General features: G+C 41.4%; 1 protein-coding gene across 1 annotated transcript in view; it reads left to right on the top strand.

The window, feature by feature from the left end:
• LOC122791184 (calpain-13-like) overlaps positions 1 to 27,966 on the top strand; it is a 1,289,367-nt gene that overhangs the window by 1,017,999 nt on the left and 243,402 nt on the right. Inside the window, exons 12-13 of the mRNA XM_044058898.1 lie at positions 24,302 to 24,510; positions 25,991 to 26,038. Coding sequence (XP_043914833.1) covers positions 24,302 to 24,510; positions 25,991 to 26,038 — 257 coding nt within the window. The remainder of the gene's footprint in view (positions 1 to 24,301; positions 24,511 to 25,990; positions 26,039 to 27,966) is intronic.

The following is a 27,966-nucleotide window of genomic DNA, read 5'->3' as shown; positions in this document are numbered from 1 at the left end:
ATGAATAACTTATTTCCTTTTTGTTCTTAAATTCATAATTTAATCTTGTATCTTATCAATAAAGCAAGTTTTCATGAGCACGTATGTCCCCTTTTCTACCCCACTATCCAAGTGAAATTAATTCCCTCCAACTGCTTCACTCTACAGTAAGTGCACTGAGCCCATAGTGTCCCTGACAATTCCTGCTGCAGAAATTAAACAGACTCACGTCCAAGGGGACTTCTGCAGCTGAGTTTCGCTCCAGCTGTGGAAGCACAAAAGGAGAAATACCTTCAATTAAAACCAATGGAAGGCAGTTTCCAAGAATCAGATTAAACTGCTGAAATATCTTGTTTTCTGTCATATCTGTATCAATGTGCTCTGTACTGTAATGTGAATCACCTGGAAGGGCTTCCTCACTCCCACTCACAGGCTTTATGCTGCTTAAGTTGAAGTTAAATTAATACTTAAGTATGTTTTACTTTAGCAGTGCAAAATTTACCTAGAGAAAGCAAATAAAGTCCATAACAATAAAATTTAAATGATGTGACTTACCTCAAGTAGTTAAAAGACCTTGTATTTGTATCCATAAACATTCTACCTCATTTATTGTTTTTGGTGGAAAATTATCTATGGGGAAAATAAAGGTATTCTATTGAAGTAGCTGATTAGTTGAGCCCACTCTATTCACCCTCACTATGCTTTGGGCTCACTCCGTTCCACTACCCTATCCCCTATCCCTCATCATTTACACTTATCCAAAGCTAATCTAAACCTACCATATTAGCATCAATCACAAAACAGCTTAATATCTATACTTTTGTCCCCTCCTTTAACACCCACTACCCACTTCTTACCTTTCTTCTTTCTTTCAGCTAGATTACTTCTACATTGTAACTTGACAGGCCCTCCCACTTCACCCATCCCAAAACCAGTCAAACTTACCTAGCTCGCTATCACTAGCCTGTTTACGTTTTCACTAACTGAACATTCACATAATAATTTGTATACTATTTAATGTACTATAATTCATTTCCTTCCTCTTTCATGCAAGCATAACCATCACATACCTCTCAACACAGTTCTTATGCCCAGTGCTTAGACCATTGCTCTCAATGGCAGTTACTCCCATATTTCATTCTGTATAGCCCACAAGCTTTACAACCTGTCTCACAACCATGTTTTCAGACAATGTATATAAAAGTTACCAACCCATCTTATAAATTAGTCACAAAAAATAAAAACACATTTAAAATCAAGTGGCATTGTATAGTCCAGCTATATTTAGCCAGTCTGCAACTATATGGTGATGTTTACCCCAACTCATTTCTAGCCACAACAGCCTCTCCTATAATGGCCCACACAACCATTAATAATGTAACACCTCACAATTGAAACTCAAGTAAAATAAGTCTAAAATTTATAAATATTAATGTAAGAAGCATGTGCAACAAAGTAACTGAACTGCATACTTTCATATCTCATTACAACCTTGACATTCTCTGTATCACAGAAAAGGTGAGTAAAACCTGAAGTCAAAGACACTTGAATCCTCCCACCAGGATACAGTCTCCTTTGAGCTGACCACATATCCAAAAAAAAAAAAAAGGAGATATGGTAACTATTATATACCCAAAACACCTGAACATATCCCTTTATCAGAAAAAATATCCCTCATTCAATAATGCAGAGATTCTTATTGCCTTACTCAGACTAAATTTCTATAAGACCATATGAATCACAGCCTTATATATTTTTCCCCTGGCAATAAGAACAGTGTAGCAGAGGCCATATTATCCTGGGCATCTACTGAAGTACCCCAAGAAACCATCATCCTTTTGGACCTTAAAAAGACTGGGCCAAATTGTATCTTATACACGCACTGCCAGTATTAACCTGTATGGTTTCTCTCAGCTCATAACAAACCTTTTTCTAAGGCCTTTACTCTAGACTGAATTATCCCCATTAAATCCAGTAATATTGATAACTATGGCACACTATGTGACAGCCTAAGTAACCACCTACCCAGTTTTGCTAAAAAGCTTGTATGCAAACCAGTAAAACATCACTCATACAAGAATGCGTGTAACCTATCAAATTTTAATGCAGACAACTTCATTTCCACTCTCAAGCAATACAATTAGAATATGTTAAAAAAATCTTCCTTTAGACAAAGCAACCCTTGAATTTAACAAAACCTTTACCAGTATACTGAATAAACATGCTCCTGTCAGGAGAAAAAGAGTAAACATTAATCCAACAACATGGCTCTCTAAAAACAGTAGGCAACTAATGGTGCTTAGAGACAAGGCCTGGAAAGCATGGCACACCAACAAATACCCTGAAAAACTTTTATACTACAAACAGTCCAAAATCTACTAAATTCAAGCCAAAGTTCACAATCACTCCCTCCCCAGAAGATCCTTCATCAACAGTCATTGATAACTTTAACAAATACTTCCTTTTAGTTGTAGCCTCACTTATCAAAGTCAATCCCACATTTAGGCCAACCCCACCAGCAAAACCCCATGGAAGCTCACTTCTCACCCAAACCTGTCCCCGCTGTCATCATAAAAAAATATATTCTAAAACTAAAAGACTACAAGCGCTGCTGCAGGCAGCCTTCCTCCTGAATTCCTAAAAATTGCTGCTGTAACCCTGTCATATCCAACATCTGTACTAATAAACAGATCCATTCTAGAATCTCATGTCCCAGATATTTGGAAGAAGGTATACATACTTCCTCTTCATAAAGGACGACCCTCTGCTGACTACTGCAACCTCAGACCAATAGCCATCTTGTCATCATCATCTAAAATATCAGAAAATTGTAACCATTCTCAATTACCTCAATACCTTACCATAAACAATCTTCTGTCTGACACACAACATGGTTTTCATTTCATCCACAGCACCACTACTGCACTACTTTACTTTGCTGATACCATTAATAAAAACAGAATTACTGGAAACCTAGCATCTTCCTTATTCCTACACCTGTCCAAAGCATTTGATGCCATTTCTCACCATAAACTATTTCTAAAACTCTCCTCCTCCTTAGGTCTCTTTTCCTCCCTCCTCTCCAGGTTTAACAACTTCCTAACAGATAGATTTCAAGCAGATTAATGGCAGCACGAATACTCATTTCTACCCATTATTGTAGGAGTACCACATTGTGATCTGTAGTGAGTGTAGGGAACAGGTGGAGGAGACCTTGGAGAGGTGGAGATATGCTCTAGAGAGAAGAGGAATGAAGGTCAGCAGGACTAAGAATATATGTGTGTGAATGAGAGGGAGGATAGAGGAATGGTGAGTATGCAGGGAGTAGAGGTGGCGAAGGTGGATGAGTTTAAATACTTGGGATCAACAGTTCAGAGTAATGGTGAGTGTGGAAGAGAGGTGAAGAAGAGAGTACAGGCAGGATGGAGTGGGTGAAGAAGAAGAGTGTCAGGAGTGATTGGTGACAGACGAGTACCAGTAAGAGTGAAAGGGAAGGTCTACAAGAGGATAGTGAGACCAGCTATGTTATATGGGTTGGAGACAGTGGCACTGACAAAAAGGCAGGAGTCAGAGCTTGATGTGGCAGAGTTGAAGATGTTAAGATTTGCACTGAGTGTGACGAGGATGGACAGGATTAGAAATAAGTATATTAGAGGGTCAGCCCAGGTTGGAAGGTTTGGAGACAAAGCCAGAGAGGCAAGATTACATTGGTTTGGACATGTGCTGAGGAGGGATGCAAAGTATACTGGGAAAAAGATGCTAAGGATGAAGCTGCCAGGTAACAGGAAAAGAGGAAGGCCTAAGATAAGGTTTATGGATGTGGTGAGAGAGGACATGCAGGTGACTGGTGTGAGAGAGCAAGATGCAGAAGACAAGAAGAAATGGAAACAGTTGATCTGCTGTGGCGACCCCTGACGGGAGCAGCCGAAAGAAGAAGACTGTAGGAGTACCACAAAGATCCATACTTGGACCCCTCCTGTCTAACATGTTTATAAATGATCTACACACTGCTTCTAAGCATGTCACTCTTGTACAATATGCAGATGATGCTATACTCATCTGCACAGCCTTTAACCTGCAAAAACTTCAACAAATAACTCAGGAATCCTTAAAGTCCACTGAATCTTGGCTAGACAACCCACAACTCCTTCTAAACCCTAAAAAAACAAAACTACTACTTTTCACTCTAAAACATTCTCTCATAAGAATAAATCCAAAAACAAATGAAACAGAGTCCAAATTGGCCGTAATCTTTTATTATAAAAAGTAAGAGCTTTCAGGTTAAAAAACCCTTCATTAGACAATCTTCACATAATCATGACAGTCTTTAAATATTAAAACATTTCTAAAATCAACCAGTTACTTTCTATACTTGACCCGCCTTTTCTTTACGGCTGGTTTTAAAGGTACAGAACTATTTAACCCAGATGGGTTGTCAGCAGCCAACTGTATGATCCATCTTAACTCTGCATACTCTATGTCATTGACAATGCCCCCCTGCTTTCATCTGTGCAACATGCAGAACCATAAAAACAAATGTATGATCTGGAAAGCTGAAAACATGCTGGTATAAACATAATGCATTGTACCAGCATGTTTCCAGCTTTCCAGATCATACATTTGTCAACCTGAAAGCACTTACATTTTATACTAAAAGATTACGGCCAGTTTGGACTCTGTTTCATTTGTTTTTGGATTTGTTCTTACAAGAGGTTCAAGAGAAATCCATAAGGGAAGCTAAGAGGCTTGTGTTTTGCTACATTTAAAACATTCTGTCAAAGAACAATTCTTGTCAAATTACTTCATTAAATAATACCCTGATTGAACAGGTCCCTAACACCAAACTCTTAGGAGTCACAATTAATGACAACTTTAACTTTGACCTCTACTTACAAACTGTTATTAAACCATCTCATCAAAAGCTTGGCAGCTTATAAAGAAAAAAAAAATACCTAACAGGCAGAACTAGAGAAACCTCAGCTAAAGCCTTACCTCCTACCTACCTTACATGCCTTAACATGCTTTACTAACCTACAAACATCCACACAAACAAAGCTGGAACAATACTACAACAAAATGGCTAATTTTGCTGCAAATCTCCCCTTTGGAACTCATCACTATTCTGTGACCTTAAACAACTAAATTGGATTGAACTCCCACATCACCACCACTATATCAGCTACTACTAGTTCATACTCTAAGATACTGCCCTGATAAATATACAGCACTAAAATGCATGCTTCACTCTGATATACTACCCTGATAAGTATCCAGAAATAAAATGCGTGTTTCAACAGTACTACCCTACCAACACTCTTTGCTCTAAAGGCAGATTCCTCCTCTCTGTCACTAAAAACCAACATGTATTGGGAGCCTGCATATTTAAAAACTCTATAACTACTTTCTGGAATGCCCCACACATGCACTTTGGTTTCAAGAAAACCAACAGGCATTCAAATAAATCTATGAAAACACATATCAACATCCTGGCTCTGTAGCTGTACATCTCCAGGATAAGTATAACATCTGTGCTTTCTTCTAATACATTTCTACTCTGCTTTACTCTGTTACCAACTATTACTCTGTCTTCACCCACGCCACCTTCTACCTATGACTCTCTTAACTCTTTTACAACCCATTTATTAATTTAACACTTGTTTACTGGGAAAATCCAACTTGGAACGAGCCAATTTTCAGCAGAGACCCTGGGAGAAACGCTCCAGATGCATGTCTTTGTAGTGTGGCAGAAACCCACACGAATGCAGGAAGGACATGCAGACTCAGCACAGAAGGCACCCCAGCCAAGAATTGAACAGGAGAACCTCTTGTCTTGTGGTGGCTGTGACACTGCCAGGCCAGCTATCTGGAATTTTGTAAATAATCATATGTTATTTGTGAATATTGATATGATTCATATGCTTGTCTTACAAATGTAAGAGAACAATATGTTATGTGTATATTAAACTACTAATGCAGAAGTGTGTGGTGAACAGGGTTTGTATAGTACTGAGCTTCAAGGATGTGTCCACAGTGTACCCTATTGGAAAAGAACAGAAATGCATATAAACTATATACCTGTGCAAATGTATGTTTTAAGAGTAGAAGCTGTAACATACAGAGTTAACTTGCAAAGCTTCAAGAAAATAAGTTGAAATTAAAGTGTTTTAAGATTGTGTTATCTCTCAGTTTCAGCTCAGCAGCAGACACAGTGTCTAGAGCTAGGGTTTGTATTGTCTTGAAACAGAAATAATTACTAGGTTTCAAATGTAAAAGTATTTTATTTATTTTATTTTATTTATTTATTTCAGTTTGATTACCGGGAAAGTCCACTGGGCCAAGAAGTGCCCATTTTCAGTGGAGGCCCGGGGAGAAAAGCTCCAAGAACAGTATAATACAATATAGGCTACACAATGCAAATAAAGGTTACAAAGTAAAAATACATACAATATAGTTTGTAAAAACAAGTAGGGTTAATACATTTGAGAGTTGCAGAGAACTTGATGGCAGATTTGTTTTTTTTTTTTAATCAATATTTATATGCTTGCAGTCACTTAAAGTCTGTTAGTTGTAGGTATTTTGAGAAATTAGAATAAGTATGAGAGTATAGTGGAGTAGGAGTAGGGGTGCTTAGTTAGGAGTCCCTATGGAATTTAAGTGGGGTGAAAGCAGAAGCATTTCCATTTGGAGGATAGGTGAAGAAAAAGTTGAGTTTTGAAGGATTCAGTGTTGGGTATAGTCCTAAGTGAAGTAGGCAGAGAGTTCCATTTTTTACCTAGTGAGAAGGAGAGTAAAAGCTGGCCAGCAAGTCGTTTCGGTTTACTAATGGAGATTAGGTTTTGGTTTTTGGATCTCAGTGATCTGTTAGGGATGTATGGAGGAAGGATGTCCTTTAAGGCTGGGCATTTATTAGGGGAGAATATTAGTTTGTGAGCGGTGGTTAGTTGTAGATAGTCTAGGTGATTAGGGAGTTCTAGCCAGTTCAGAGAATGAAGATGTTTTGGATTTGGTGGCAAATTTAGAGATCTTATTATAGCAAGCTTCGAGCTTAGAGGTGTTGGTAGCAGACAAGTTGGTTAGGAGAGGGCTCCATATAGAAGGGAAGGTAGGAGGAAGGATGTTGCCAGGGTATGCCTAGTGGAGTTTGAAAGGAAGTAATTGTTCCTATATAGCATACCTAGCTTTTGGTGGGTTTTCTTAATGTTATGTTGTATGTGAAGATCAAATTTGAGGTGTTCGTCTATGGTGATGCCAAGGAGTTTTGCAGAGGGGACAACTTCAATGGCAGTGTTAGTTTGGCTAAGAACATTGAAAGTGTTTTTGTCCAGAGAGGAAACTTTGGAGGGGAGAAAAATTGGTATTTTGGATTTACTGGAGTTAAGAGAAAGGTGGTTTGGGTGCATCCAGTTCTCTGTGGTGGTAAAGGCTAATTGGGTTTTGGTCTGGAGTTCAGGAAGATTTGGGCAGAGCAGACCAAGGTAGAGTCATCTGCGTATTGGATGACTGTGGTGTCAGGGATAAAGGTGTGAAGGTTGTTTATGAAGATGTTGAAAAGCATGGGTCCAAGGATGGATCCCTGAGGAACACCAGTAGATGTTGGCAAAAAGGATGAGAATGAGTTCTTCCATTTGACTGCTTGAGATCTATCAGATAGGTAACTGGAGAACCAGGAAAGAGTGTTTGGGGAGAGTTTGAGATTAGCCAGATGATGAAGAAGGTGTGTGTGGGAGATGGTGTCAAAAGCTTTTGAAAGGTCTAGCAGTACTGTGGATACAATGAGTCCAGAGTCTCAAGCTTGATTGATAGTTTCTAAGAATGATAGTAATGCAGTTATGGTACTGTGGTCAGGACGGAAGCCATGCTGGGTGGGTGTTAGGAGGTGATTTTGAATGAGATAGGGTAAGAATTGGTGGCGGACATATTTTTCTAGAATTTTAGATATTGGAGAGAGTAGGGTGATAGGCCGGAAGTTAGAAATAGAGGTGTTTTTGCCTCATTTGTGAAGAGGTAGGATATAGGCTGAACGCCAAAGTTTGGGTACATATGACTCAGTTAAGGATCTATTAATCAGAATACTAATTGGAAGGGCGATACCTTCAGCTGCATGTTTGTGGAAGGAAGGGGGAATGTTGTCAGGGGCGTTAGAACCTGGCTTTAGCTTGGAGAGAAGCTTTTTTGTAAAAGATGTGGATACCGGTTTGAGATGGAAATTAGGGGGATTATTGTTTGGGTTGTTGGGTGGAGAGGAAAGGGAGTTTGGTGGGTTGTTATTAGGAAATGCTATGGTAAGTTTGGCTATGGATTCAATGAAGAAGGTATTGAAGTGAGAGCTAAGTTCTTTGTCGGATAGATTAGGGTTGGGGCAGGGGTTGTTTTGAGATCCGAGATGAAGAAGGGTATTGACTGATTTCCAAAATTGTTTAGGGTTTTTATTGTTATTGGACTGAAGTTTAATATAGTAGTTTTTTTTGTCTTTGATAATGAGTTTCTTTACTTGGTTGTGGAGTTGGGTGTATAGAAGTAAGTTAGAGGATAGTTTATTTTTCTGGTAGAGCTTCCAGGACTTATCTCTATGACGCATGATTTGTTTAGTTTCTTTGGTCAACCATGGTGCAGAGTTAGTTTTGATTCGCTTATTTCTTAGTGGGGCTAGGGAGTTGAGAGTATTTAGGAAGATGGAATTGAAATGTTCAACAGCATTGTCAAGTGGGAGGATATTTAGAGGTTGCCAGTTGATTTGTTTGAAGATGTTAGAGAAAATTAAGGGGTTAAAGTTACTGAGGTTATGAGTTTGAATGCAGAGGTGTTGGTGTTGGGTGGAGCTGTTTGATTGATGGATGAAGGCAGGGAGATGGTCACTGAAGGTGTCAGGGATAGTGCCACTGAGAGTGATTTTGTTTGGATGGGAGACTAGAATCCAGTCTAAGATGGACCCTGGGGGGTGTTTTTTGTTAGGGCAAGTAGTTGATGAGATTACTTGGGTGAAGTTTAGAAGGTTAATGGAAAGTGAGGGTGATGGTGAGTTGATTTTATTCCAGTCGATATTGACATCGCCTAGAATATATGTTTCATATTTTATTTGAGTTGAGGACCAGTACAGGATATCTTCAAGGGTGGAGATATTGTTGCCAGGGGAGATATATAAGGATATGAAGCAGATATCCTTGTGTTTATTTAATCGGAGAAGGCTAGCTGTGATTTCGAAGTTTGTGAAATTAGGGGTAGGAATTTGAAGGGGTATTAGAGAGAGATTATTAGAGTAAATTATGGCAGAGACACCACCTTCTTTGTTTAAACGGTCACTTCTGAGGATGTGGTAACCAGGAGGTAATATTTCAGAGTCAGTGGTATGGGGTTTTAGCCAGGTTTCAGAGATGGCTAGGATGTCGGGTTTATTGTGATTAATCCAGGCTTGCAGATGGTGACATTTATTGTTAAGGCTCTGGGCATTGATAGTGAAGATTTTCAGAATGTTAAGGGGGGAAGTGGGAGGGGGACAGGAAGGGTGGGGAGTGTTATTTGTTGTAGGTGAGGAGGAGGATGGAGGGATGGAGTAGTTTGCACTGGGACAAGGGCCAGGGTTAGAATGAATGTCTCCAGATAAGGCTAGGACATTGCAGGTGATCAATTTTGGACTGTAAGGTTTGTATAGTAGGTATTTGTTAGGGTTTAGCAGAGGTTTCAGAGAGAGAGTTTTAGTTGAGGTAGAGAATAGTTTGGGATGAAAAAGGTGTAACAGGTTAGGTGGAATAAGGGAGGAGCATATGAAGTGAAAGTGAGAGAGTTCGAGAGGTAGCAGTTGGGGGTTAGGGGTAGTTTGAGTAGGACATAGGAGAGGAGGAGCTTTATGGGAGTATGAAGTAGCATGATGAAGATTTATTAATAAGATGAGAAGGGAGCAGGAGAGTTGAATAGTTAAGGGGAGTTGGTAGGGCATGTTAGGATAAGGTAGGGTAATATACAGACAGGAGAAGAATAGTGATGTATGTTAGTTGAGAAGGGAAAGGTCAGAAGTGAATGGAGAGAGTTAGATATTGAAGAATAGGATAAAGGGAAACAAAGTGTGCAGGGTTAGGAAGAGAGTAGGGGGGAGGATTATCAGTGGGAGTGGAAAATGAGGTGGGGTTTTTCTTGATTAGTGAATAGGGGGAGGAGTAAGTGGGAGAGGACTGTGATTGGGTAGTAGTTTGGGTAGGTGGAGCTTGTTAGGTATATGTGTAGATGTGCTAGGGGCGTGTGGGAATTGGGGGCAGGGTAGGGGAGTGGAGTGAGCCCGAAGGGCGAACGGAGCGGGTTTGGACAAGAGAGTAGACTGCCGAGGAAGACAATCAGTAAAGTATGACAATGCAGCAGGTAAGTCTGAGAGTGGGAGAGTGTATAAGAAAGTTAAGAGACGAGTAAGGAGAGAGTCAGGATATTAGAGGAGTAGAGGGTGATTAAAGATAACTTAGGACAAAGGAGAAATGGTGAAAGAGTAAGTCTATAGAAATGGGAACATAGTTAAGGAGGTACGGTTAACAATAGGATAGGAAATTAATATACAGTGTATTGTTTTACAACTTCCATGTACTGCAAACTTCTGAGAGATATGTATTCCTCACACAGAGATGTCAAAATTTGGTTAGTATCTGTTAGCCTGGGAACTGAAGGCAGGCGACAAAGAGTGATATCATCCAAGCTGACCTAGCAGTAATGTTTGATAGCAATTTAAAATCACTCTGAGAGAGAGAGACTGTGTGGGCATTTTGTATCTTGTATTAGACCGAGAAGCATTCATTCATCATCAGCACTACATCTGCACTTGTTGTAAGTAAGACTTAGGGCATAGTATCTCTCTTAGATATAGATAGGAATATAGTAAAGAATAGTGTAGATGTTTTCTGTATTTATTTGAGACTGTCCTGCAATGTTGTCAAAGTATTTCCTGTGATTTTGAACTCTGTAGTTACTGTGTTTGAGTATTGTTTTGTTCTTTCATGATTTATTATTACATATATTTAAATCTATCTTTGTGGCTGATATTTGTAAGACATATTAAAACTCCTAGAGTACTTGAATATGTATTTGGTGACACTGCACAGGCCACTCCTAAATAGCATTGCTCTTGATCACACTTACCATTTGGATAATAGTAACATTACACAGTAGGATTGGTCACCTTTTGGGAAGGGCCTTAAAGTAGCTGATAAGGGGTTCTGGTGACAGTGATAACTACCTTATGGTCTGGGCAGAAGGGGACATAGCTAGTAAACCTGGGCCAGCTTTTCCCAGAGGTGTGTGTGTGTGTGTGTGTGTGTGTGTGTGTGTGTGTGTGTGTGTGTGTGTGTGTGTGTGTGTGTGTGTATAAATCAAATTTCAAAGGGTCTGTGTGTGTCAGCTACTTGGGCAGGGACACAAAGCACTGATTGGACAGAGAGAGTGTTGGGAGGACTTGGCTTGGAACCCTGGCTAAGGACTCAACTCTATAGCTGTGCCAGTGGGGAGTCTTATTGGGGATCTGGAGAAAGAGGGAGAAACCAGCCCCAAGACTGACTGTGATCTCTGTGTGCTCTTAAGCAAAATTGTACTTTACTGTGTGTGTATTTGTCATCCTCCCATTGTGTACATCCCTCACTTTTGCCACTGGTGAGGATTGAGGCTCTTTGATTATTATAGGTTAATAGGTTCATAGGTAGATACTGGGCTATCTGCCCGAAGGCATATATTAGCCCAGCCACATTGTGCAGTATTCACTGCCCCTTTGGTTAGTTCACTATGCCCTTGATCTAGCAGCTAGTACCCTTGGCCCCTATCTAGTAGAGCTGTTGGTATGATCCCTGGTGTGAACCCTCTGTCACCCATCCACTCGTCAAGGTTCCTCTTGAAGAGTGATAGTGAGGGGTTCTGTCTTATGTAGATCGGGACTTTGTTCCATAGCAAGGGAAGTCTTTGCAAAGGGAATCTATCCCTCCAGCATGTTCTATTCATTGTTCTGCTGAGGTTTATATCCCTAGAGCATGTAGCTTGAGTGGATTTGGTTTTGCTAAGATGGAGCATGTTCAACAGTTCTGGGTTGGACATGGCTCTGTATGTTAGACAGAGATGATCGCCTCTGAGAAGGCGGTATGCAACAGAGAAAAGCCTTAGTTTTTTTCAATCGTGCTGCATAGGGCAACTGTTTGAGGCCAGTAATCCTCTTAGTGAGGTATCTCTGTGGTCTCTCCAGCTGCTGGAGATGCCTAGCCAGGTACATTCCAATTGGTGCATTGTACTCAATAATGGGTCTGATGAGGGAAGAGTAGAGGGGCACCACTACATCCTTAGATCTTGATGCGAACCCTTTTGTGATCAGATGGGTCACATAGAAGGATTTTCTAACCACCATGGCAACATGGTTATCAAGGGAAAGCTGAGTATCTACTTGGATCCCTAGATCCCTTATTACTACTTCAGATTTCAAGGGGTTACCTCCTATGTGGTAGTTTGCCGGTACTCTGTTTTTTCCAAAGTGGATTACTATGCATTTTTTAGCATTTAGCTTGAGACCATGGCTTTGACACCATGCATCAGTCTCATCAAGGCCCTTCTGGAGGATATCCATGTCGGCCAGTGACTTTATTATAGCACCCAGTTTGCAGTCGTCTGCAAACTTGGTCAGCCACAGCCCTTCAGTGCTTGCCTGTACTTCTGAGAAGTAAATGCCAAACAGGAGGGGCCCCAGGGCAGAGCCTTGAGGCACACCAATCGTTACTGATCTGGACTCAGACATAGATCCCACTACTCTTACTTTGTGGGATCTGTCTGAGAGCCAGTTTATGATCCATCTTGTGACGTAAGGGTTTATGCCCAGGTTGGTGAGTTTATCAATAATACCCGAATGGGGAATGGTGTCAAATGCTTTAGCAAGGTCAAGGTAAGCCGTGTGTACCTCCTTTCCCTTATCTATAGCCTAGGACAGTGCAGGGGCATCACATATTAATTGGTTAGCAGTGGAGGGATATCCACATCACATATTAATTAGTTGGCAGTGGGTTAGCCACATCCCATATTAATTGGCTTGTAGTGGTGTGGATAGTGAATTCCTGTAGCCTGTGTACAGTGGTCACTGAATGTGTTTTTACTTTCAATCAGCCACCCAGTGAACATTCAGAGTTCATATCGCAGTTGTTTTATTTATTTTTTTTGTTAGCCTAGTTAGTCAGGGAGAGAAGGCAAGCATGTCAGCAGAGGAGTATGGCAAGCTGACAAGATGACAGTTGGCTGAGGTGTGCCAGGCTAAAGGACTGGTGTATGCCAGCCTGACTTAAGCAGACATGATTGCATCATTAGTCACAGCTGCATCACAGAATAGCAACCAGGAGGACAATCAGACTGGCTGTGGAGATGTACAGCTCTCAGAAAATGGACAGCTCAACCTTTCCACCAAGGACTTAAACATCCATCTGGAGTTAAACAGACTTGGGCTGGATGCCAAGCATTTGGAAATAGAAGCAGCAGAGAAACTGAGATGTCTTGAGGCTGAGGAAAATGAGAAACTGTGACACCTGGAAGCTCAACAGAATGAGAGGCAGAGGCAACATGAAAAGGAGATGCTATCTCTTTGCCAGAGTCATGGAGGTAATGCGGAAGGGAGTAACCGAATCCCAGAAGCAGCAAAGACCAGTAAATTTCTTCCACAGTTTACAGAGGGGAATCATTTTGATAGTTTCATTCATATGTTGGAGAGGGTATGTAAACAGTATGATGTTGATCAAAGGCTCTGGGTACAGTTCCTGACCCCCTTACTCCATGGTAAAGTTGTAACTGTAATTTCTAAAGTGTCTGATACTGATTGTTTAAATTATAATGTTGTAAAGAACTGCCTTTTAGAATATTTTAAGTTAACACCTGAAGCTTACAGAAAAAAAGTTTTGTGAGCATAGACACAAGGCAGATGAAAGTGTGTGTGAATATATTGCTGAACTAAGCACTTATTTTAATAGGTGGGTGTCAGGTCACCACTTCTGAAGGGCTGGCAGACATTTTGGTGAGGGGAACAAGCTCTTGCCACTTTGCCTGAGGACATGAGAATCTGGTTAGCTAATAAACAATGCACTACTGCAGATGAGTTGGGGAAGATGGGAGACCTATACCTAGCAAGCAGGGCATCACTGCACAGGAAAGGGACACCCAGTGCTGCTCCTGGGTCTAAGGAAAGCCCTGGCAGGCAACCCAGACTGCCCCAACAGAGTCTGCCAGTAGCAGGGGAAGCCACTAGCCCAAGTACATGTCCAAGACCAAGGGGTAAATGTTTTAAATGCAACCAGTGGGGCCATGTAGCATATAGATGTCCATGGAGGCAGGATGGGGAATAAAAGGTGGGAGAGCCAGTAAGTGGGAATGACAAAATGCTAATAGCAGGTTGTCTCAAGACAATAAAGGTACCAAACTACCACAAGAGGTTATATCCTGTCTTAGTGAATGGGAAAGAAGCCATGGCTAAGAGAGACAACCTCTGACCTAACCATTGTGAAGCCTGCAATGATTACAAAGGAACACTACTTGCTTGGGCAGTCTACTCCAGTCAGAGCTTTAGGAGGGGTCTCATTCCAAATACCTTTGGCTAGGGTCCACCTTGACTATGAGGATGGAAACAGAAGCAAGCAAGTAGGTGTGTTTGAGGATATCCCTGCAGATGTCCTGATAGGGAATTATTTTGTTAATGCAGTACACTGGTGCATGCAGTTACATGCAGTCAGGCTTGGAGACAAGTATGTGGGTCTGGTAGCCTGTGGGAGACCCAGACAGACCACACACTTGTAGCCAGGACTGGGGAGGTGGTTACTTCAGGGAGGGATCTAACCTGTAGCAGTGATACTAAAGGTGAGCCACAGCTGCTTGTTGGTACTGATGCTCCCTTGGACAGAGTGACTGCAAGGGCAGAGGTGAGTAGTGGTACACAGGTTAACAGTGAGGCACCACTGTCAGACAATACCAGACTTTCTGTAGAAGGGAAGCTGGGAATGGTTACTAAGAGAGAGTTGAGACAGGCTCAGCCCTCAGACCCCACATTACAAAGCTTCAGAGAGGTAGCTAGTGATGTACCCGATTTTCAAGGGAAGGGGGAATCTGTATACTGGGACAAAGGGTACTGTATAGAGAGAGGACCCCTGAGGGATGGCTAGAGGGTGAGAGAATACAGCAGTTGGTAGTGCCCAGAGCCTACCATCTGGCACTTCTAGCCATAGCCCATTATATTCCCTTTGCAGGTCATATGGGCATAAAACATACAAAGAGACATATTATGCACAACTTTTATTGGCCTGTGATTTCTAGAGATGTAACAGGGTACTGCAGGACCTGTGAGCAGTGCCAAAAGGTAGACAAGGCAGGAGACAAGGCAGGAGACAAGGGGAAAGCTTCTTTGATGCCTTTGGCTGTGATAGAGGAGCCATTTCAGAGGTTATCTATGGATATTGTGGGGTCTCTGAGTACCCCAAGTTCCACAGTGAAAAGGTGTATCCTAGTGGTAGTAGCTTATGCTACAAGATACCCTGAGGCAGTGGCTCTGTCCTCCATTGAGGCAGAAAAGGTGGCAAATGCTTTGTTAGAGATTTTCAGCAGGGTAGGTTTCCCCAAAAAATACTGACTGACAGAGGTGCCAATTTCATGTCAGACCTGCTGGCTTGTCTGTGGAAGTACTGTGGGGTGAAGCACCTAATGACCAACCCCTACCATCCCCAGACTAATGGTCTTGTTAGAGGTTAAACTCTACACTGAAAATGGGCATTTGCAGTCCAGTTTAAGAGGGAGTGGCACAAATATTTGCCTCATCTGTTATTTGGTTACAGAGAGATGCCCCAGGAATCCATAGGTTTTTCACCCTTTGAGCTGCTGTATGGGCATAGGGTGAGGGGACCTCTAGATCTGATTTGAGATGAGTGGGAGGGTGAATGTGAATATCACAAGGAGTCTGTTGTGGCATATGTCCTAAACCTTAGGACAAGGCTCAGAGAACTTATGGGCTTGGCCCAGGAGAACCTGGCAGAAGGGCAGCAACAGAAAAAGGTCTGGTATGACAGGAATGCTCGAGCTAGAGAGTATGCTGTAGGGCAGCAGGTAATGGTTCTCATTCCTGTCAGACACAACAAGCTGTAGGCAGCTTGAGAGGGACCCTATAATGTGGTAAGGAACATCAGTGATGTTAGCTACATGGTAGAACTGCGAGGCAGGGGGCAGGGGCACAAATTGTACCATGTTAACATGATACCTTACCATGATAGGGAGACCCTTGTGCTGAGTATTTGCAATGGATGGCAGAAGGATTCAGAGAGGGATCTAGTGATTGATCTCCTCAGTGAGGCTCGGACTGACCTCAGTAGAAGGGGTAGCAGTGTCCCACAGCTAGTCCCTGCCCAGATCAGAGAAATCCAAGCAATGTTACAGGAGTTTGTGGACATGTTCACTAGGAAACCAGGGTGCACCCACCTGGTGCACCAGCATGTGGATAGAGGACCCCAAAGGCATATTAAGTTGGCCCCTTACAGGGTGCCTGAGAGATTCAAACAGACTCTGAGGGAGGAGATACATGAAATAATGGAACTAGGGGTAATTCAGGAGTCCAGCAGTCCCTGGGCCTCCCCAGTGGTGCTGGTACCAAAGAAGGATGACAGCACCAGGTTCTGTGTGGGCTACAGGAATTAAATAGTCAAACAGAGTCAGATGCGTACCCCATGCCTAGGACAGATGAAGCCCTAGAGCAGCTGGGTGGGGTTAAGTATTTTACCACTATTGATCTTACCAAGGGTTACTGGCAGGAGCCCTTGACTCCCAGTGCTAGAGAGAGGTCAGCTTTTGTGACTCTTTTTGGCTTGAATGAGTTTACAAAGATGCCCTTGGGGATGAAAAATGCCCCAGTGATTTTCCAGGGACTGGTAGAGCATATCCTAGCAGGAACAGGAGATTTTGTCTTGCTTACCTAGATGATATTGCCATCTATAGCCATTCCTGGCAAGCGCACCTTCAGCATGTCAGGGAGGTGCTGGACAGACTACAGAGGGCAGGGTTAACCATTAAGCCCAGCAAATGTCAGGTGGGTATGACAAAGGTCTCCTACCTGGGACATAGAGTGGGGAGTGGTCAGGTCAGGCCAGAACCTGTTAAAGTGGTAGCCATTCAGGCATGGCCTGCCCCTCTTACCAAAAAACAGGTGTGGGCATTCTTAGGGACAGCAGGGTACTACAAAAAGTTCATCCCCAGTTATAGTACCATAGCTGATCCCCTCACAGACCTGACAAGGAGAAACATGTCAGATAAGGTAGTATGGATTGCAGCATGTGAGCAGGCATTGCAGAAGCTTAAAGGAGCTTTAGGAGTACCCCCTGTGTTAGCCAGTCCAGATTACAGCAAATAATTTGTTGTGCAGGTGGTTACTTCAAACCATGGGGTGGGGGCTGTACTTAGCCAAGTTTCCTCAGAGGGAGAAGAGCACCCAGTGGTTTATTTCAGTCATAGAAAAGGAATGCCTTGTCATAGTGTGGGCACTACAGAAACTTCAGTCTTATCTGTATGGAAGGACATTCACTGTAGTTACAGATCACAATCCCTTAATGTGGCTACATCGAACCAGCCAGCAAAATGCCAAGTCACTAAGGTGGAGCCTAGGATTACAAGCATATGATATGAACAGTACCGCAATAGGGTAAGCAATGCCAATGCAGATGGGCTCTCAAGACAGGGAATGGGTTAGGTATTCCCAGATAGGCTCTACCCTCTCAAGCAATGTTTCTCAAGGGTCACTTGGAAAACTAGCTTGAGGTTTCGGGGGGTGGAGAATTGTGACACTGCCAGACCAGCTATCTGGAATTTTGTAAATAATCATATGTCATTTGTGAATATTAATATTAGTCATATGCTTGTCTTACAAATGTAACATAACTATATATTATGTGTATATTAAACTATTGGTGCAGAAGTATGTGGTGAACAGGGTTTGTACATTACTGAGCTTCAAGGATGTGTCCATGGAGTACCCTACTGGAGAATAACAGAAATGTATATAAACTATATAACTGTGGAAATGTTTGTTTTAATAGGAGAAGCCGAAACATACAGAGTTAACTTCCAAAGCTTCAAGAAAATAAGTTGAAATTAAAGTGTTTTATGATTCTGTTATCTCTCAGTTTCAGCTCAGCAGCAGACACAATGTCTAGAGCTAGGGGGGGTTGTATTGTATTGAAACAGAAATAATTGCTAGGTTTCAAACATAAAAGTGTTTTATTGTTTTACGACTTCCATGTTCTGCAAACTTCTGAGAGATGTGTACTTCTCACACAGAAATGTTAAAATTCTGTTAGTATCTGTTAGTCTTGGAACTGATGGCAGGTGACAAAGAGTGATTTCATCCAAGCTGACCTAGCAGTAATGTTTGATAGTAATTTAAATACTCTTTTAGAGAGAGACTGTGTGGGCATTTTCTATCTTGTCTTGGACCTAGAAGCATCCACTTATCATCAGCACTACATCTACACTTGTTGTAAGTAAGACTTAGGGCATAGTATCTCTCTTAGATATAGATAGGAAAATATTAAAGATTAGTTTAGATTTTTCTGTATTTATTTGAGACTGTTCTGCAATATTGTTTTAAAGTCTTTCTTGTGATTTTGAACTCTGTAGTTACTGCATTTGAGTATTGCCTTGTTCTTTTATTATTTATTGTTAAATATATTTAAACCTAGCTTTGTGGCTGATATTTGAGAGACATATTTCAGCTCTTAGAGTACTTGCATATGTATTTGGTGACACTCTACAGGCCACTCATAAATAGCATTGCTCTTGGTCACACTTACCATTTGGATAATAGTAACATTAAACAGTAGGATTGGTCATCCTTTGGGAAGGGCCTTAAAGTAGCTGATAAGGGGTTCTGTTGGCATTGATAACTACCTTATGGTCTGGGCAGAAGGGGGCATAGCTAGTAAACCTGTGCCAGCCTTTCGTGTGTGTGCGGGTGTGTATGTGTGTGTGTGTGTGTGTGTGTGTGTGTGTGTGTGTGTGTGTGTGTGTGTGTGTGTGTGTATATATATATATATATATATATATATATATATATATATATAAAAATCTAATTTCAAAGAGTGTGTGTGTGTCAGCTACTTGGGCAGGGGCATGAAGCACTGGTTGGGCAGAGAGAGAGTGTTGGGAGGACTTAGCTTGGAACCTGGCTAAAGACTCAACTTTATAGCTGTGCCAGTGGGAGTCATATTGGGGATCTGGAGAAAGACAGATAAACCAGCCCCCAGACTGACTGTGATCTCTGTGTGCTCTTAAGGGAAATTGTACTTTACTGTGTGTGTTCTTGTCATCCTCCCATTGTGTACGTCCCTCACTGTTGCCAGTGGTGAGGATTGAGGTTCCTTGATTACTGGGCCATTGTAGGTGTGTCACAGTGACAACACAAACCACTGCACCACTGAGCTGTCCAAGCATTTATATCTCAAAATTAAGTCAAACATTTGCAATCCACCCTATATAAATTACTTAGTACTCTGAAATATGACATCTACCCTACTGCATAGTTATTTTTTAACTATCCATATAGATAATAATTAGTATTAGAAGCCTTACTACTTTGTGTATAGTGACTATCTTATCCATTTTGATATTGTAAAATATATTTGAATTATGTTCTGCCTGAAATTGTTAATATTGTATAATATAAAATATTTTGATTGTACTGTATGTACTGGAGCTTTTCTCTCTGGCTCCTCTGAAAAGAGATCTTTGTGCCCAACCAGACTTCATTGGTCAACAAATATAAGATAAATAAATAAACACGACATCACAGTATTGTGCTTATATTACAATTTTGCATTATTGCTACATGATCGTGTAATTAGTCTATGGTTACAGCTGTACAAAAAAGCAGGTACGAGTACGACTCTGTCATTGTCCACGCTGGTGTAAACGACCTGAGACGTACCTCCTTGGACTACATGAAAAGAGACATAGAGGAGCTCTCTGATTATGTAGCCCAGGCAGGTATGACCCTGACCTTGAGCAGTATTCTACCTTCACCAAGAATGATGCCACAATACAGAGACAAGATGATCAGCTTTAATAATTGGCTTAAACTCTGGTGTCATTCAAAGGGGATCCAATGTCTGTCTGCCTGGGATGACATGCTGGACAAGCCACGCTGCTTCACAAGGGACGGCTTGCACCTGTCACCCCTGGGCTTCCGGATATTGGCAAAGGCTCTTGCCACCCCCATAGTGCCTTTTTTAGGCAAGGCTCAAATTCTAAACTTACCACCCTAGAACACAAAAAAGGAAAAAAACTAAGGGTAATGCTGCTCAATGCCAGAAGTCTCAACCTCAAGATGCACGCACTCGAGGCCCTTCTCGGTATGGAGAACATCGATGTCTGTGCTGTGACTGAAACCTGGTTCAAGGCTCCGAGAGCACCCGGCACTATCAGGTTTTACCTCATATCATGCGTTCCGGCCCCAAAATCCGGACAACACCAAGAAAGGAGGGGGGTGTCTATATTCATCAAGGACACCCACACCTCAAGGTTGGTGGCAACGCACAATGCATCGGAGACCATCCAGGTGCAATTAACCATAGGCAAGACTGCTCTGCAATTTGTAGCATGTTACAGGCCACCCTCTCAATCTCAGGAACCTCACATAGCTTTCCTGAAAACACTGGAGGATAAATGTATCTCCAAACACCATCATACTAGGTGACTTCAACTACCCGAATATAGACTGGGATCACTACTCAAGCCCCAACACTCTAGCCCAAAGGTTCCTAGAGTTCATAAACTCAAATGCCATGGAACAACTAGTCACCATCCCCACAAGAGGAGAAAACATACTAGATCTCATCATCACGAACATGGGGTCACAATGTTCAACACCGGAAGTATACCCCTCACTGGTGAGATCAGACCATAAACTAATCTCACTGGAAGTCCACATCCCGCCCCCACCTGAGATAAAAAGACCACAGTGAAGAACTTCTCAAAAGCCGACTTCACACTTCTAAAGACTAGTGTGGTCTCTTTTAAGGCCCCCGAGCCTGCAGAAACCATTAGTCAAGCCGCTGAATCACTTACAAATGCCTTCTACCAGCACCTACAGGACTGCATGGATCAGGCAATCCCAAACAAAACAAAGACTCTTTGTACCAAAGGCAAGCGTCCAGTCTGGTGGACCCCAGCCATAAACAAGCTCTACAACAAAAGGAGGAAGCTACTACAAGATAGTGCAAAATCCTTAAAAAGGAAGACACCCTTGATCATTATAAGTAAAAAAACTAAGATCTCTCATAAAATCATCCAAGGCAAATTTTGAGAGAAAAGTCGCTAAGGACTCAAAAGACAATCATAAGGCCTTTTTTAGCTATGTTAGAAACCTGGGAGGAAACTCCCAGATATGCTCAGAATTAGTTCAAAATGATGTAAAAATTACTGAACCTACAGACATTGCCAACATACTGGCTGACAGGTTCAGTGCAAACTCCCCCCCCCCCCAAAAGGTGGGATATCTATACCAGAGGATTGTAGCCCCCCAAACATCTCCAACATTCAGGTGAGAACTGCTCTCTCCAAGGCAAAAAACACAGCATCCATGGGACCAGATGGTGTCCCTGGTTGTGTGCTCCACAAACTCAATGAGGAATTAAACCCGCAGTTATGGCAGCTGTTTAATCTTAGCCTCACCTCAGGATACATGCCTAAGGAGTGGCGTACGGCAACTGTGGTCCCACTTCACAAAGGCGGTGCCTCCACCGACCCTGGAAATTACCGTCCCATCAGCTTGACAAGCCTGATCTGCAAAGCTATGGAGAGGATCATAATGGAACTCATAAATAAATACATGGACTTGCAGACTTTGGATCCGACCCAGTTTGGCTTTGTCAAAGGCAGATCATGCCTTTTAAACTTGGTTGACTTTTTCGAAACAGTCACCAAGGCCATTGATGAGGGAAAGGCAGTCCACACAGCCTACCTTGACCTGGTATCATTGAAAAACTCATCAGCTTAAATGTAAACCCATACGTCACAAGATGGGTTGCAAACTGGCTAAGTGACAGAACCCACAGGGTCAGAGTTGCTGGCGCCATGTCAGACTCAAAGCCTGTCACAAGTGGTGTCCCACAGGGCTCAGTCCTGGGCCCACTCCTGTTCGGCATCTACTTTTCAGAAGTACAAGCAAACACAGGAGGATTATGGCTGACAAAATTTGCAGATGACTGCAAACTGGGCGCCATAGTTGAGAACACATCTGACACAGATATCCTTCAGAAGGGTCTTATAGAAATGGATAACTGGTGCCAGAGCCATGGCCTAAAGTTAAACACCAAAAAATGCATAGTCATACCCTTCGGGAAAAACAAGGTTACCCCTAGCTACCATATAGGCAGCAACCCACTAAGCACAGAAGAGGTTATCAGGGATCTGGGGACCCAGGTTGACAGTAATCTTTCGTTTGACACTCACGTTGCCAAAGTAGTTAGGAAGACCTTCTACATTGCCCACCTGATCATGAAGGGATTCACATCTAGATCAAGGGAGGTCATCGTCCCCTGTACTCATCACTCATCAGACCAATGATTGAGTACAATGCCCCATTCAGAATGTATCTGACACGACACCTGCAGCAACTGGAAAGGCCCCAAAAGTTCCTCACCAAAAGGATAAAGGGTCTCAAAAATATGTCCTATGCTGCCCGACTGAAGGAACTCCAGCTCTATTCAGTCGCTTACCGTCTGCTCAGAGGTGACCTGTGCCTGACATACAAGGCCATGTCCAACCCAGAATTGATGAACATGCTTCACCTCAAAAAATCTAGATCCCTCAGAACTACAAGGGCGGAGACTTAAACCTTGACTCGGTTATTAATAGGATGTGCTGGAGGGACAGATTCATCACCCAGAGACTCGCTATGCTGTGGAACAAAATCCCGGTACATGTGAGGCAGAGCACCTCGCTGGCTTTGTTCAAGAGAAATCTTGACCAATGGATGGGAGATCGCAGATATACCCCAGGGATTATCTCAGTGTCACTGCTTGACAGAGGCACAGCAAAATAATGGGCATAGTATCCTCCAAACTAAAGGGGTGGTGAAAGCAACAAAACTCTGGGCTAGGCTTATAAATGCCCTTGGGCAGATAGCCTAGTATGAACCTATGAACCTATGAACCTATGGGGTAGTCAGCATTTAATCTACAAGTTCAATTAAAGCAGACTAAAGCAGACCTGAACAATGCAATGCTAATTTTCAGTTCAGTAAATTTTATAACATTAAAAGACTGTGAACATTTCTGGTTTATATCATTCAACAGTTTATTCATCTGTAAAAGAGCCCTGATGTACAATTTTATCATCTACTGTGAGTACCCTTCGAATGTTTTGAAAACTTCTGAATACTATGCAAGATTTCTGTCATGGCACAAGGCATGTACAATATAGCAGAATATTAATTTTTCTCATTAGTTTTATCAATATATACTTTCCCCATAGGACAGTTTGAGTATTCCTTACCTTCTTTGCCATAATAGGAACCTCTCATCCAAACTTACCAGATTATTCCATTGGTGCTGGGCTTTTCTTATTTAACTGATTCTGGCAATACTTACCACAGACACACAAAATAAGGATGGTCACATTTCTACCAGACAAGTCATGGAAGTCTGGATGGGTTTTGGAGTAATGACACTCATTCACTAATTTGTTGAATGCATTTTTCATAAAGCAATTGTATTGTTTTGGATTTTCTTCATATTGTGTCCAGGTGCTCCCTGTACTGCATGCTGTTATAATAACTGAAGCTATATTAACTATTTCTTATATTTCACTCTACTTAAACAGGCTAATTAAGATCTCAATGTTTAATAAGCCATACTTGCTGTTTATGTTGTGCATTTGAAAGTACTGAAAATATTTTTATTTTATTTATTTATTTTTTTTTAATTAAATAAGACTTACTTGTCAGGATTCCAGGTGATGTTATACTTTTGTTGTGGATAAATAACTTACTCAAAATTATTCAAGGTACAATCCAAGATGGAAGTAAACTCTTGTCTTTTAGGTATAACATGTCAGCAGCTCCAAAGCATGCTGTTCTCTGTATTGTATACATAACACCCATACACAAGAAAGGACAATCATTATATGTATATTTTCAAGCAAAAAAAGGCCAGCAGGGAGACTGCAGTCTCCCTGTGTAAGAAACAACAGTAGGCAGTCATCACCACCAGCAGGTGTGTATCAGATTAGAGATGTAATTATGTCTTAGTTTTGAGATAATTTAGGATTTTTCTGAAGTGCCACAGTAGATAATCAATACATTTTCTTTCAGTGTGAAGGAACAAAAGATCGACTGCCTCCCCAGTTTTTTGCAGAAAATGTTACTGAGCATTTTATTTTAAAGCATGCTGCTGAGCGTGAAGTTACTGAGCAATATCTTTTGAAGCCTGGTGCCTATGTTTTGGTTCCTTCTACTCTAAAAAAAGATGAACAGACTGAATTCATTTTGCGGATCTTCTTCAGCAGTAAAATCTACACAGAGTAAGTAAAATTAAGTTATCTGTTTTATATTAATGAGGTAGGTGGTAAAAAAGTTAAGCCTAAGATAATGTGCCTTCTGTTTCGTACTTGAGTTTGGTTCTAAACTTCTAACTGAACAAGAGCTACAGTTAATATCCTAAAATTACACAAGATTTAAGGTTAGGCCATAGCTTATAAGACAAAATGACTTTGAAAGTCTTTGAAAACATGTACAGAACATGGAACTTAACAACTTATATCGCTATTTGGTACTTTTTCAGATGTGTGGTGCACTATAGTTATAGTACCTGGTCTGATGGACATTATTCATATAGTTAGTTCTGGCAATGTAATTGAGCAAGCTCAGATGCTCATAAGCCAGTACTTATTATACAGCAGGAACTTCTTCTTGTAACATTTGTTAATGTCTGTTATGTACTTCACAGATAAAGATTCTAGTTGTCTACTGATGTACTGTGTTCTTCATCTGTAAATATGTTGTAAGTAATTGCTATGTATATTGTTAATCGCTATGTAATCCAATGTAACTACTGTTTGTTTATTTTAACTGTGGAGCTTTTCTCCCCGGGCCTCCGCTGAAAATGGACCTATGTCCAGTCGGACACTCCCGGTCAACAAATATAAATAAATAATAAATAAATAAATAATGTTTGATCCTATGCATAAAGCAAACCCTGCATGGTTCTCAGCCCTGGCAAGTACTACAGCTATTACTCCATATCAAACATTTAATTGTTAAAGTTTGGCAGATATTATTTATGTGACATTTGACTACTGGACATGAGTAACTGTGTGTATTACAGTATAGCAGTTATAAAATTATGCAAGTAAAAGCATTTTGCAGAATCTTCAGTTGCAGGAAAAGTATTTACTTCTGGTAATGACTAGATAAAAAATTCAGGATGAAAAGGAAAGCCTTTGCATAGCATAAGAACTTTGTTCAGTGTGTTGTCAAAAAAGGCAAAACACCTAACATTAGCTGGAATAGTGTCAATGGGGGGGGGGGGTACAGCAGGCACTAAACAGCATACCTCTCAACTAACTGTCCAGATTTTCATAGAATGTCCAGATTTTTGCCTTATATTTTAGGTCTGTTCCTCCTAAAATTTGAGTCTTTTTCTGCAAATAAGTCAGAACTGAAGTCATTAAATAATGACAGGCATTTGAGTTTCAGAAATGATATCCTCCAAACAATGCATGCTAATGGAAAACCTATTATTTCAACAACTTTCTAAGTTTATAAGAGCAGTAATTAAAATCTGCTCCTATTTTTGGGCCCCCATTATTTTTGTCTTTGCCCAGATTTCTTGCACTAAGGTGTTAAGAGGTATGCTAAGCTGATGGGTTTGAACAATTTCAAGCATGAATCTGGATACATGGGGTGGGTGAAGATCAGTTGTAATGCTCTGTAGAAAGTGCAAAGTGTTTACTTTGTTATTACAGCCACATCATATACTCATTAAATGACTTCTCTTTCTAGTGAACCCCTTGTAAGGAACTCTGTTGGCATAAAACAAAAGACAGTAAGGTAAGCTACAGAAATGTAAAGCTTCTTATCACTTAGACTGCTGATAACAGACTGTATGAGAACTGTATCACTGCAATAGAAATGTGTCATAAAAGTATTCAAATAGAAGCAATTAGAATACATTGATTAAAAACAGTTGATGTGCTAAACTGGTAAAATCCTAGATAGATGTTATTAACTTCTTCTTTTGGCTTTTCCCGGTTAGGGGTCGCCACAGCAGATCATCTGTCCGCTCATAATTGGCAGTGGAGTTTTATGGTGTCGAGTTGCCAGCCCAGCACCCAACCTTCCACAGAAGGTACACACACACACTCACACCTAGGGCCAATTTAGAGTGTCCAATTCACCTAAGTCTTTGGGATGAAACCAGAGCACCTGGAGAAAACCCATGCAATCACAGGGAAGACATGCAGACTCCATACAGAAGGCACCCCAGCCAAGAATTGAACCGGGAACCTCTTGCTGTGAGGCAGCAACCCTAACCGCTGCACCACCGTGGCTGCCCAGATAGATGTTATTAACAAACCTGCAAATACTAGTGACTTGGTCCTTGCATTTGAATGGGGGAAATTAAAACAAAAATGCTCCTGGGGAATTCTAATAAATACAGATTAAATTAAATTGCATGCTTTAAATGTTTCAAATCATGACTGTCAGTGAGCCATGTTTAGACTATAGTTATGCTAGAAACCATCTGCTTCCAATACACAGACACTTCTCTTGCTTACTGCTTAACGTTATAAAATAAGAATTATAAATACAGATATTTTATTAGTCCACGCTTAACATGTGATCCCACATTGCTTCTCAATATATGCATTGTCATTCTGGGCCTAAGCTCTATCACAAAATACATAAATGAATCCTCCTGTGTCCAGAACTGTATTCTGAAGTACTTACACAGTCAGTATAGTTCATCCATTACAAGCATGGATTCTACATTGAAAGTAAAAATCTACATTTGGGCTCTAAAACTGAAACTGAACAAAAAAAAAGTTATGTTCTTACCATAACGTTCCATTTGAATTGTTCATCTCGCCTTTGTTCTTACACACGGGTTCGGAGCTGATCCTCGGCTCCAAGTTGGCCACATCACCAGCTAAGCATCTTCGAGAAAGCTCGAGGCACAGTTCTATCCCATGATGCTCCTGTGCTAACCCTCAGATCTAGTCTGCTAACACCAGAAGAATCCCAGTAGTTACTGCGCCTTAAGCGCCTAGAAAAAACGCAACCACACTGTCTGAAACTTTGTCATCAATAGAAGAAAAAAGATGCCATCCCTGATGTACACTAGGAAGCTCAAGAATAACAATATCTAGAGAAGACTGAACCCGAATGCAGTCTTACCCGTTCTTCGAGAACACAGGACGGGGGATGGAGGGGGGGGAATGTAAGAACAAAGGCGAGATGAACAATTCACATGGAACGTTATGGTAAGAACATAACTTCTTTATGTGAAATTGTTCGATCTCGCCGTTTGTTCTTACACATGGGTAGCGTCCCTAGCTCCTTTATCCTGGGTGGCTCACGGGAGAACATTCCTGAGAACAGTGGAACCAAACGTCGCCCTGTCTCTGGAATTTTTGCCTAATTTGTAGTGAGCGATGAAAGTATGTGGTTTCGCCCAAGTTGCCGCAGCACAAATTGTATCTAATGGCAAGCGGGCGGCATGGGCTAAGGAAGTAGCAATCGCCCTCGTAGAATGAGCCTTGGGTTTAAAGGGGAGTTGTTGCTTTGATTCTGAATATACGAAATTTATACAGTCTGAGAGCCATTTGGATAAAGTAACTTTTGTTACCGCCTTTCCTTTCCTTTGGCCAGCATATGATACAAACAGTTGGTCTGACTTTCTGTATTCCTTCGTCCTGTCTAAGTAAAATCTCAGCTGTCTGTGGACATCTAGTTTGTGCAGCATATATTCCAACTTA

Source organism: Protopterus annectens, chromosome 1.part2 (genome assembly GCF_019279795.1).
Source record: "Protopterus annectens isolate FY-2018-M chromosome 1.part2, PAN1.0, whole genome shotgun sequence".
Taxonomy (NCBI): domain Eukaryota; kingdom Metazoa; phylum Chordata; order Ceratodontiformes; family Protopteridae; genus Protopterus; species Protopterus annectens.
The sequence above is the reverse complement of the archived record's forward strand: the minus strand, read 5'-3'. Positions and strand labels throughout refer to the sequence as shown.